Raw genomic sequence first — 13,917 nt, 5'->3', positions numbered from 1 at the left:
ATGCCAGTGTTACAACCTGCCAGTACGAATATGTTGTAAACTTTGTGAATGATCTCGAATAGTTTGGTATCCTGAGTCATTTGTCTATGAATCATAGTCATTTTAATAATAACAGAATAAATAATAATTTGAGATGTAATCTACTTTTATACTGTTTTTTGTTGTGACTGTTACCAATTGATACAGTGAATTTCAGTTTTTTTATTTATTTAATAAACTTAAAATAGATAGATAGATATATTCTTTATTATGCACACCAATTAAAAAAAAATAACAAGAACAAACAAAAATTTTGAAGTCGGTGACACAATGGGCGGTCTTATCGCTAAAAGCGATCTCTTACAGACAACCTTTGGATGGATTGTAAAAAAAAAGGACATAACCATAAAATATAATTTATGTAAAAGCTAGGAACAACGTTTTTTTTCATATTTAGGTACTTCACATCTAAAATGACGCAAATCAAACTTAATTCGTCTAGGCAAAAGACATAGGTTATCTAAGGTAGACTGGTTGGCATCAGTATGAATCATCGCTTGCAATAAACATAAATAAACCAGACATATAACGAGTATTTAATGGGAATAGGAAATGTCAAAATATAATATTAACACGAAGTAGTTTCTTATCACATTTTAAAACAGGATGTATCAACCTCTTTGGTTGATTTACCATATAAGTATTTAATTTTGTAGCTGGCTTGTTAGGATTTTGATTTGATATTCTAGGTGTAATGACGTAAGAGTTAGTGAACGTAAGATGTTAGGTATTGGGAAAATGCGGCTAGACAATCTCCAAATGGAGTATTTATGCATCTATTTGGATGTTACAACTAGGCGCAGGGACTTAAATATGGTTGACACAGATGAAGGAAAATCAAGTATTATTTGGCGCGTTCTAAAAGTGTTGTGTCTTCAATTTATCTCTAGAACTACTTGAACTTTTATAAAGATTATCTCTGCGACAAGTAGACGTATTTTAAATAAAAATATGTTACGATTTATTCAAGTAATAAGTATTCCTCTAAATAATTCCTTTGCAGTCAATAATAAGTGCTTGTTTTCCGGGTTCACCCATATCCTGAAGCACTCGAGTGTCAGATTAAATAGGAGAGTAGGATGCGCTCAGATTCCACTTTATTCTTACTTATTCTCAAAGAAGCATTTTTAAAACAGAAAGGAAAATATACAGAGCAACATCCTATATGTAAAAATTTTGAGAAATATTCCAGAACATACAGACTTAATTTTACATATATAACAGTTTTTACGCAAAATCTTATTCCACAAGTACTAAGAAACCACGTCCATAAGCCAGGACATGTGTGGCACTGCATCTAATGGCGGTTTCACTACATTTCACCCGCACTTCCTCGTTGTACCTACTGCGGGGAAAGTGCTGCCGTTACAGATCATACTTATAACTTACCTGTTCTGTACGTGTGAATGGATGTATGAGAGGTTTATGAGATTTAGCTTCTGTAGTTTTGTAAATTGTAGAAGTAAAAGGCCCTTTATATCCGAAATCTCCCATAAGTTGTCCCAATATACAGGTAGTATATAAAATACCCCTTTCATAAATTGATTCGGCATAAAACCACATATTTGTGTTTGAAAGGGATTGTAAAATCAATGAGGTTCTGTAAGTTCCCATAAAGACACTCCAGGGTCAAAGTGTGCAAGTTTTGAATTCCAAAATAGCTGTAGTTTATTTCTTCCTTGCTGAAAACTTTTCAGCATAATCACAAAGATTAAGATCAAAACACAAGAACAGAACTTAGACCTCATTTTGTACCTAAGAAAAGCTCCACATTACCCATAAAATTAAAGTCTGCAATGCTACTCTGTAACATTACACACAGAGATAATAAGAAATAACCAAGATCCACAGATGTCATTGCCCTTTAACAAGCGCACTCATTAGCCAGTAGTAGTAGTTAGTAAGACAGTAGTGATCAAGTTGACGTAATCACATCACAATAGGAGCGTGAAGATGAGCATCTATCACGCTATCAGCTCTTTAGATAGACGCCATAAGTATACCATAGAGTAGTATGTTGGGTAATGGTGTAAGTATGTTGTGAACAACATGACTAAGAACCCATTGCTAACTTTATCCAACTATAAATAGTATAATACGTATACTTATATAATGTTTCAAGCTTAACACTGGATAAATATAAGTTTTTCTTGTTTATGATACGCGTTCCGTATTTACCATTTATTTGACAGTAAGCGATGATGTGGTCGAAAGCTTATCCTAATTTTATATTTGACGCAAATGAACGCTGAGATAATTTTGCTAGTATGTGTTTCAGCAGACTAAACAATATTTTTCTATTCTGTAATCACATCCTCCCGCCAGATCTTTTATTTACAATTCTCAGCATACAAAGGCCTTTCCCATCATAGTTTAAAAAAATATCAGTGTTCTATTACAAATATAATATCTAACTAGAGCGATGACCGTGACATATAACAAGAAGGAATTCTATCGTGTTAGCTCGTGATCCACTCTCTTGCTGAATCGTTTAAATTGTTCACCAGTATACAGCTTGTTAGGAAATTCATCGGAATTCAATTTAGTATAGATGGTCACATGTTTAAGAAATATTCTGTGTTTAATGAGATGGAGAGATGAAATATCCGGGTCAATAACGTAGAGTGAATTTTAGGAAATATTTCTATGATAATATAATTTTTATGAAATAGCTCTAGATACATAACTACATGAAATCAATAATTTGAAATACTATGTATGTGTTTATTTAGTGATGTAGAATAAATTGATTGCCATATTGCAAATTGTACATTCTTGCTATGAATCTTCTCTTGTCTTTGCAGTAGAGTAAAAAACTATTTCTGGATGGAAGTGCCATTATTTAGGTATAAAAATCAGTTCCTTCATAAAAACATCTGCTGTCACTCAAACCAACGCTACTTACTGACTTTAACTTAAACAGCATGAACTCAAAACATTGTCATACTCCTTTCTATGACTGACATTATCTATGGTTGTTCTGTGCAGGTCCACTTTCCGCGTCCGGTTGTATTATTCTATTCTGAACGAGTACTGGTCCACGTAGTACTTTCCTTATTAAATGGAGATTTCACTTAAGTAGTTTTAGTTCTTAGTTCCTGGTTTTAGTTTTAAACTAAAAGGCCAAATAACTTTAATTATGTCTTTAAGTTCGTGTCATTTCAAGATTTCACTGTTGTGACCAATGATTTGACTGTTGTGACCAATTTTAAATGATGCGTCTCAATGAAAGATTAAAAGATGCGAACCTGCTAAAAACAGTGCTCAGAAAACGCTGGATAAGTTTGTCTTAATAAAAATCTATATTTAACAGAAGATGCGAAAAAAATTGCAGTATTTTATTATAATGTGACAAGTTATATAATTGATATTGTTCTTGAGATGTAACTACGTACATATTCCAATTTTTCCGTCAGATACCTATATTTTACCCAAAAGATCACTACTTTGATAACAAACACGTAAGAATAATACAAAAAACTGTAACAGATAGTAAACGGAGATTAACTATTAAATCGAGAGCGTGTGAAGGAAAAACAAAAGAAAACGAAATTATATCGATATGAAGATCTGTAACTCATCTTAGATAATTTTGTTTAAAAAATATATTATTTTATATTTTCACACGCGGCAACAAGGCCTAAGTAAACTTAGGCTTGTTTTTGCTATGATTGTTCTATAGTAAATTCTTATAACTTTAAAAACCAATCCGAAGATTTTCCATTTACGTGAAAATCTGGCTTACTCTACAAATGATTTATTGATATCATGGGGACAAATACAAAGAACTGCCTTTAAAGCAACCTCAAAGAAATTTTGGAAGCTGTTCAATGGAATTGAAGTTCTGCTCAATACTAATTAAAATTAATAAGAGAAATAAAGCCATTCTGGTAATAAACTATTATATTTTAGTCAGGAATAGTCTAGCGCTCATTCTAGAGATTACTAAAGCAAATTATTTGATAAAGGTAATATTTTTAATAACTCCAAAACTAACCAACTTTATCACTCAATCAAACACAGAAATTAGTATCCCATAACTCAAATATGACAGCTGTCAAAACCAAAAAGTGCAGCGTACAAAAACAAATGACGAACGATAGCGTTGAAAACAAAAAGTATTTCTTCCAAGCAGTCGTGCGTACGTTGAAAGTGAAATGTCGGCTTTCGTCCGAGGAATGCTGTCTTGTACGGGAATCGAACCCGCGACTGTTATGTAATGGTGATGGAATCTTGCGTTAGGGTTCACTGGGTAATGTGTGTTCAGATAAAAGTCGTTGCTGATGAGTATTGTAGCTATTCTCCGCGATATTATTTGCATTAGGTACACGGGAAGATTTCCTTAAAAAATATTATACCTAATTAACTTAAATATCTTCTTTCGAATCAGAAAAAAATAAGACTATTTTGGCAGTTGGAAGTGAGAATGAAAAGATGCTCAATAAGTTTATTGTTACTTCACAAATGATAAGCTAAAAGGGTTTATCCATCAAACTATTACATACGGAACACTATCGGTGCTAGTGCGGCAAATGGATACTCCACATAGGCTTAGACAAGTTTTTCATCAGTCACTTAAGTATTCCATCCATTTGATTCCTAATTCATTTGCATGGAGTTTTGATCTCTTGTGGCAAAAGCAGCCACAAACCTATTACCATAGTAGGCATATAGTGGGTTTGTAATACTTAAACTGAGTACCTGGGTAGTAGGAAGATGATTGATAAATGGTTAAATTGTACAATTTTATTTCGTTTTAAAAGATTTTTTACTTTAATAATTGACCTACTTTCCGCTTAGTTTCTAAAAACATAACTTTTCAAGTATCATTAACCAAAAAATAAGAAAATCGTGAGATATTCTTTTTCCTTCTTTAACTAATAGCTAGCTTTCTTCTTCAACAAAAGATACTAAACCTACTAACAAAATAAATGGATAATTAAAAACAAATTAACCTCATATTTATAATTACAAAGAAACTTGGAATTAAGCTGTCAAGTAAAGAATTTTTCTTTAATAATAACTGCCATATTTAAACTAGAATTTTAACTATCTGTGCTACTGCGGTTGCTGAATATAAATTATGAAAAAAAAAAAACATAATAAACTGCGAAGTTCTCACGGCAAAGTAATTTGTATTAACAATATGATATAATTTTTAAATAACTTTCATTTCTCAAGTAATTTATGAATCTTAGGTTTGACGTTAGAATGGTCTAAAAGTAGTTATTTTTGGCAACAATGAAAGTATTGTTGTGTAGATGTTATTTCACAATCAGGCGCATTTTTGTTTTCACGCATACTGAAATTTTAATCCTGAAATATTTTTTATCGGCCTACAAGTGCTCTTAAGACATTATCTTCAAAATAACTGCTAGCTATTGGGAACTATTGTCAACGAACTTATACACTAGATCTCAACTTAAAGCTCAACTTTAAGCCTTAGGGATTACACAAGTAATTCGACCTTTTTATTAATAAGAATGCATGAAGAAAGGATGACAAAACATGATACATCATCAGAAGATGAACAATAACATTTCACGATTGACCTTGAAATATTGTATTTAGGCAATCGCTTAGTCTAAAGGTTAAATCATATGGAATTATAGGATTAATTATTTTATACTATTTTTAAAACCACATGAGCAAACGAACCTAGCTTTTTGCTGGAAAAAAAACACTGCAACCAGAAATAGACGAAGAATATGTGTTGCTGGGGAGTTTGTTGCGAAAATTCTTCTTCCCAGCATAAAGATATAGGAAGTGGTGAAGGGGGTTTATTTGTTAAAAAAAAATGACGTTTGAAAAGTGCTGTTTTGCAGCCAAGTTCGAGTAAATGATTTTTGATTTGATTTGAAGGTTAAATGGGCACACTGCACACTTTGAAAACCAGAAAGAAAGAAAAACCATTTATTTTACACACAAACTTTGAACTTTTAGTCACTCGATAGTTTAATTGAGCTTATAAATCACTATGTAGAAATACATAGGTATTATATGGTAGTGCATTACAATGATCAAGTAGCTGGTTGGTATCAGATTCAATATAACTTCTCTTTGATCGTATTCACGATAACCTTCATAATCAATGATCAGCCATCAGCCCAACTATCAGCTTACAGTTTGGACTGCAGTACGCAGTGAGCTCCTTACCTTTCTAATTATCTTTGCTACTTACGATTATACCAAGGAAAGCTGACTTGTGATCGTAAAAGTAGCATAATCGTAAATGGTTGTAAAGGAGGCAATCCTATAAACTTTATTTTTGTACATGCATTCTACAAAGACTACAATAATAATTCTGACCGAACCAAAGTATCTACTGACTTAAAGACCCTATGTAAAAAGCACCGGTACCAAGTCAAAAGAACAAGACCAATAATTTTAGGGGGGCTTTAACATACTAATATTAAGTTTGTATCTATGAATATCAGACTAACATATAGACTTCTTTTTATCCGAGTGCAGCGTGCGAAACCGCTGGTGGAAGCCAGTATACTATTTAACATGTAACACTTATAGAACCGCACGGTGGAGTGATGACTTGCGCAAGACGGCTGGCAGGAGCTGGATGCGAGAAGCCGAAAATCGATCTCAGTGGCGTGCACTTGGAGAGGCCTATGTCCAGCAGTGGACTGCGATAGGCTGATGATGATGATGATGATGATAGAACCGAATACCGAACCTAAGATAGAATATGTACAAATACAAGACCCATAATTTAACAATTCCTGAATTAAACACCGTTCACCATTCGTATTAACCATTCACTAATATCCTTTACAGTTAAGGCATATAGCATTAAAAGTTCCCAACCATGACTACCAAATAGCCCTTATAATTAGAACGTTAATCCATTCACTAACTGTTCCCAGCCACGTCAGTCATTCCGGCTTGCCTCATAGGAAGTGGACAGGCACAATAATCAGGCAAGTGGTGGTCAGTTCGATTGGCTAACATCCCATAGCGCAACTGATGTGGTAACTGTATGAAGCTCAGTAACACCGCTATGGGATAATCGTATTGATGGCCAATTATAGGTGGAATATATTTCCTCGGTAAAGTCGGAGAGTTAGTCAAGAGTATTTTTATCTATTAATTAAGTTTAGTCAGCGCAGCGGTTTCATCCGCTTCCCATGATTTTGCACATCCAGATAAGTCTACAGCCTTCCTAGATAAATAGACACTGAAATAATGTTTCGGCCAGTGGCTTCTGAGATTAGTGTTCAAGCAAACAGATAAACTCTTCAGCTTTATTGTATTACTATACCGATGTTCACTGATAGATAGCTAAATCCTTGAATATAAAGGCGAACCACAGGAACGGTCGCAAGCAGAATCTTGTACTTGTATTTGTTCTAAAAGGGCTTCCCTCACACACATTCCCTTGCCATTTCAATCAACCTTATACGATCAGTTACTATCACAAAACTAAGCCAATAGTCTTCGACATCAATCATCCTCAATATCGGTCAGATTCCCACAATAAACTGTCAGTTAACAAGATTACAGCACGCCAATCACATGTCTTCACACTTCCTTATACTACATAGATCAAGAGCTCGCGGCTAATAGACCTTCACTATTTTATAAAGGCTAAAAACTATTTCCCAAAAAAAATAAAGCCAAACTTAAAAACTTCTCTTAAGTCTGATAAATAATATGCTGAAAATAGCACTATAATAGTTTCAGCTAAACGTAAGATAATCGCATACAGATTAAACTAAGTACCTTCTTTTTTTGAAATAATACACTGCATGTTCATCATCCACCCTACAATGGGTTTGAACGACTGACTACTTCGAAGTTTGATTGACTGATGGCTTTTGATGATACAGAAATAACCTAACCTAGCTCTATTATATTTTACTTTGTACCTACTAAACACTAGCTTCCACTAGTGATTTCACCTGCATCCCGTGGGGACTACTTCGCGCACCCAGATAAAAAGTACCCACAATCTTCAAACTTTCAGCCTTCATGGCACAAAGAAGACCTACCCCTCTCTGGCTCTTGATCTACTCGTCTATGCAAAGCGGTTTTTAAACGGCGTCGAGTTATGCAAGCTTAGCAACAATAGAGTGTGCAATTTATACGTTACGTTATATAAACTGCGTCTATCAGTTGTGCAAAACTTTGCGCAGGTGTCGAGATTTTCAGTTTTATGAATTGTGTCTTAAAGATAATTAATTTCGAGACTGAGGTCTTCACAAGCAAAGTATTAAACGGTATTTGTTTAATTTTCTTATTCAGAGCAAGTAGCGAATTGAACAAGCCCCTTGGATTGAGTTTTTGTTGTCAAAACTAAACCAATATTAGGCTAAACGTGCTTTTTTGCAATTTCTGCTAGGGATATCATTGCAATATACTAAAGTTATTGGAAGAACAAAGCACACCATTTACTACAAAATACTGGTCATTGAACTTATTACAGTATATTATTTAGACAATTAAAACATACGTTTGAGAAACCTTTCTTTCAAAGTCAATTTGAACTCACGTTTCAGAAACCTATTATTTTGGCAGCTTTACGTGGCCGCATACCTAAGAAGCATTTAAAACACATAATCTCATTTATTAGTTATCTTTATCACAATCAAATCCAACTAACCCAAACACGTCTTATCGTACAAAATCAAGTTAAAGCAAGCAATGTAAACAATAATTACAAATGATCTAACTTCATAGTTAACAGCGGTTGCATCACGGTGGCTCGGGTTGCTCAACCGATGGTTACGGTAACCACACGTGTGGTTAATCGGTTAACGACGCGTCGGATCGGAATTTTTGAGTTTTTCAGTTTTGTAATGAATATGGATGAGTAACATGTTTGGAGATTTTTCATATTTTTAAAGTGCTTCTTTTGTGTGTCTACCACACAAAAGAAGCACTTTATGATGTTTACTTTTTAGAGTGTAATTATGTAGAATGTTTCTTAACTAGTAGTAGAGTGTTTTTGACTTTCATCATCCTCATCATCCTCCGAGCCTTTTCCCAACTATGTTGGGGTGGGCTTCCAGTCTAACCGGATTCAGCTGAGTACCAGTGCTTTACAAGAAGCGACTGCCTATCTGACCTCCTCAACCCAGTTACCCGGGTACTTTATGGTTTACTATTTTTGATGTCTCCTAAAGAGGCTACTGTTTGGTCCGGTCCTGCTACACTGTAATTGCTCTTTTGCTTGACACATGCAGACCATGGTTTGTATCTATGCGCGGTATCTATCCAGAGGCTCATCTATTTCATTTGACCAATCAATATTACTGAACATTTTGTCTTTAGCACGTATAAGTGGACATACTATTCAAAGGAGAAGCCCTCATAAAACCCAAAACCATTCAGTCCCAGCAACTTATTTATTTAAATGCACCAGTTCACAACTCCATAGGTGTTCCCAACCATCTATAAATAGTCTGTCCCATAAAGCCACAGGAAGACAACCCATTCACCAAACTATGAATATTCAAAGCACATTACTGGTACTGTTACAGTCGTGTAACTGTCTCGCCTGGTCGGGCAGCAACCTTCGGCGGTTGATAACGGTTACGTCAACCTATATAACTTAATTGGAGTGCACGCGTGGTGAATTTTAAGGGAGATTGATAAGTGAATATTGAATGGAAAGACTATTTTTAGTGTCTGTGAATAATGATTTTGCTACCCTCTGTGGTGTAGCAGTAAGTATACCGGGATACTGCAAACTTTTAGTCGGCCGATAGTTTGTTTGGGCTTATAAATCAGTGGTAATAATAACTTTACAAAGATCAGGTATTAAGCCGGTATCAGACCGACTGAAAACTCCGATTGGGATCAAGATGAAATTTTTTTAAATAGCCTACAATCGGGTCAACTGTTGTTGTTAGGTTTTTCTAAGGTTGTGAAAACTCATGCAAGGATCTGAGCTCGACAATAGGTAATAGAAGGCAACACTGGGTGGGTTTTTAGCCGGTAAGAGTCCGGCACACCCCCTCCACCGACCCCAGGTGGAGGGAAGTCCATGAGGATTTTCCCCCTGCCAAAAAAAAAAAAAAAAATAAAAAAAAAGAGGTTGAAACGAAATTATAAATAGAGACTGATAAAAAAGTCAACAATTGGTCGGTTAAAATTAATACTTTTCTTTTTACATTACTTTAACGTTCAAATTAATTAGGAACATTTAATTTTTTTGTGCGAAATAGAGTCTGACATTTAGCTCTATTCAGTTATATAATGAAATATTTCACACTCATAACAAAACTTCAACAATTTCTTTGTTACAATTAGCCCCAGTTTCAACTGACCCCATTCCTATTTCATTGTGTTTACACTTTGTGACGTCATTGACTTTGGGTAGCTCCCAGCTTCCTTGAATTTCATTATCATATGACAACACATGTCACTGATTGAAGTATTTTTTTTCAGTAGGAAGTTTTTAAAAGCTACACCCCACTCTATTACTCATATACCCTATTAGGTATTTGATCTTCTCTTACATCCCGTATGTCTGTCTGTATGTGCTCGTTTACAAGCCAAAGCTGGTAAATCGATTTAAATGTTTGATAAATAGACAGTTTAAAGTTAGACACAGAGGACATAGGCTACTTTTGATTCGATACAGAGAGTAGTTTTCTCGGGTCACAGGTGAAACTGCAGGAAACAACTGGAACTAACATAAATAAATAGATATATTTCATGCAAAAAAGTGCTCTAACCTAGATCAGATCAAAAAAGATAGACTTAAAAACCTTTCGATTTGCAATTACAAAACAGTTCATAAATACTGAAAAGCTTATAAAAAGCTAATTTACTACCTAGCGAATTAAACTGCAACATTATCATATCTTTATAGACATTTCCTTAACGCCTAGTATCAACTCACGCGCAATGAATTCCAAGATGGCGGAACAGTGTAATGCTTACTTTAATTAATGGAGATGAGAAAGAAACTGGTCGCTTCGTATATTTTAATAACTGGTATTGGATTGCCTTGAAATTGTATTTTCAACTCAACTGTCCTCCTAGCCAATTATCGGGAGATCAGCCAGCTGCTCAGGACATATTATAGTGCTCGAGCATTTGCGCAGACACAGGTGCACTCCCTATTCCTTACATCTCGGAGCCCGATGGGACGGCAATCCGACACGACCGGAGAGAGATCAATTGAACTGTCTTTAATAGGTAGAGAAAGATAGGAAAATCTGTTGACATCTCTATACCATTTAAAGAATCACATAAATAAGTTATAATTTTAGTATCAATAGAGGGTTTTCTATTTTACATATTGTAATGTAATAATACATTTCTTTTGTCAACTTAGAACTGTTAAATAGCCTCAAGTCATGAAACATTATTAACATAACCTCACTTTTTCACACAACCAATGCGCTAATAACTCTCCATACAAAAGACATCAACGCGCGACCGGCGCCCGCGCATCTTTTTAGCTTATTTCAAAAGTAATTGTTTCATACACAATACACAATGGATGTGTTCTTGTGTGTATTGTGAAGGAAGTTGTGTATTGTGTGTGAGTTCATGCAGTTCAAGTTCTTGATACTGTGTGTTTTGTGGCCGTTCACGTTGGTAAATGATTGACTAAGATAGTTGCGTGATTGATTTTTGTTGATGTAGTTTCTTGTTGTGATTTTGAAAGTACTAGAGTTTTATTAAGTCGTACATTTCTTTTTTAATAGGTATATGTATAGGTATATGTTTAATTTCTTCTTAAAAGTTATTGTAGAAATATAATTTGTATATAGCTTTAAGGCTTAAAACTTTATCCATTGAATCATATCTAATATTGTTTTTTCTTTTGTTCACAGGAAGTCACAACATGGCTATCACTACTTTTAGCAGTTATCACATTAGGAACACCAGGTAAATATATTTCAATAAAAATGATAACCTTTAAAAATTATATGTGCATGAAAATCATTACACAATTATGCCTATCTAATAAGTGTTATTGACAAAAGATGTTCAGTTTCGATGGTATTCCACCAATTTATAAATCTACTATGTAGGTATAGTTACAAAAACAGTCAAAAGATCACAAAAAAAATTGTTAAGTATAATATAAAGGACAATGCCAGATTTTGTATGGACCCTGTCCCCACCCACCAACAGGCTTGAAACTAGTGTCATCGGAAGCGCATCCTTCGATAGATCATGATTATCAAAACGATTTACTGCAAATGTATGGGGTTTTAGAAATACACGACATTTTAGTATTCTTAATAATCAATTAACTTCAAGTTTGTTAACCAATTACTCGGAGTTGCGTCGACCGATTTTGATTATTTTTGTTTTAATGCAAAGAACGTGTCTCAACATTAGTCCGATATAATTTTCATCGGGATCTTTTTGGCGGATGAGGCGCATCCAATGACACTTAGTTGAACTCTGTAGGAGGTGGTTAAGGTGTCCTTACGCAGAACTACACTGTCTCTCCAAACCGATTATTTTAACCGATGATAACTAAAAAACTGCTCAAAAGATCTTGATGAAAATTAAATTAGACTAACTTTGAGATAGATTCTTTAAAATAAAAATAAAAACATCAAAATCGGTCCACCCAACTCCGAGTAATTGGTTAACAAACTTGAAGTTAATTCATTATTAAGGACACTAAATTGTCTTATAGTTCCTAAACCCCATACTTTTGGAATGTGTCTCCATAATAAGAAATGATCTATTAAATGAGGCGCATCCAATGACACTACTTTCAAGTCTGTTGGTGGGTGGGGACGTTTTTAGGCATTGTCCTTTGTGTGTATTTGTTTGTTGTAAAATATGTGGATATCTAACTAAAAAACAAAACTTCATAATATCTGACTACCTGACACATGGGCTGTAATGGCATCATTTACATAATCGTCACTCCCACAGCATCTCCATGTGCAGATCAAACGCACATTCCTTCTTAGAAAGATAATAGCGAGGATCCTTTTGAAGAACATGTTTATCTCACTATCAAACGTATACTCATAAAATGAGTAAAAATATGTTTAATTATCTACATTCTTGGGTCATTTTCTTAAGTTGTCCTTGGAAAATGTTATCTACTAAGTATGTGAGTGATTTCAATATTTGTAGAAACAAAATATTCTTCTTCATAATTTCATACATTTAAATAAATCCTTACTTATATTATAAATGCGAAAGTAACTCTGTTTGTCTATCGCACTTTTATTCCAAAACTATAGAACCTTTTTGTATATTTATCTGAACCTGAGAAAAGACACACGTTTCGTACTCTCATGCCAAAACAATATAACCGATTAATATGTACCTCTGAAACAGCGAAAAGTTACTATTATATGGACGTGGAAAGTAGTTCTCTCAGGATGCGGTCGAAACTACGGGGATCAGCTAGTAGTCACATTAATTTACATACGTAGTATACCTAATGTTAAAACGACAGGTAGTTGATACTGGTCAGATTAGAATCTACTTGATCTACTTACCGTATTCACTATTGACACAGGTATTTACGCATGACATTATCATAATATTACTGGTTTAATTATGTAGGTATTTATAAGCCTAAGCTTAAAGTAGAAATACGATTGATCAATATCACACTATAGTTGCTAGTACGGTAAGTCTGACACTAGTCTTACCAAGGGGTTTTATTGGGTTGCCCGGGTAACTGGGTTGAGGAGGTCAGATAGGCAGTCGCTCCTTTTAAAACACTAGTAGACAGTCTACCCGACTGAAAGCCGACACCAGCATAGTTGCTAAGGCTCGAGAGATGATGACTAATATAGTCATGGATTGTAACACAAAAACATTGGTACCTATAATAATTATATTCAAAACAATTCATCTTAGAAATCCAGTAATTCCAGACACAACATACTACAAATGACAAACATTACCTCTTCACAATATTCC

General features: G+C 34.4%; 1 protein-coding gene across 2 annotated transcripts in view; it reads left to right on the top strand.

Moving 5' to 3' along the window:
- The window catches only part of Cht6 (Chitinase 6), a 116,082-nt gene that overhangs the window by 36,167 nt on the left and 65,998 nt on the right, over positions 1 to 13,917 (top strand). For both annotated transcript variants that reach the window (XM_064035738.1, XM_064035737.1), the window contains exon 2: positions 11,844 to 11,898. In XM_064035738.1, the coding sequence (XP_063891808.1) occupies positions 11,844 to 11,898 (55 nt within the window). The remainder of the gene's footprint in view (positions 1 to 11,843; positions 11,899 to 13,917) is intronic.

This window comes from Helicoverpa armigera, chromosome 8, assembly GCF_030705265.1.
Source record: "Helicoverpa armigera isolate CAAS_96S chromosome 8, ASM3070526v1, whole genome shotgun sequence".
Taxonomy (NCBI): domain Eukaryota; kingdom Metazoa; phylum Arthropoda; class Insecta; order Lepidoptera; family Noctuidae; genus Helicoverpa; species Helicoverpa armigera.
Note: the sequence above shows the minus strand (reverse complement) of the source record. Positions and strands in the feature narration are given on the sequence as shown.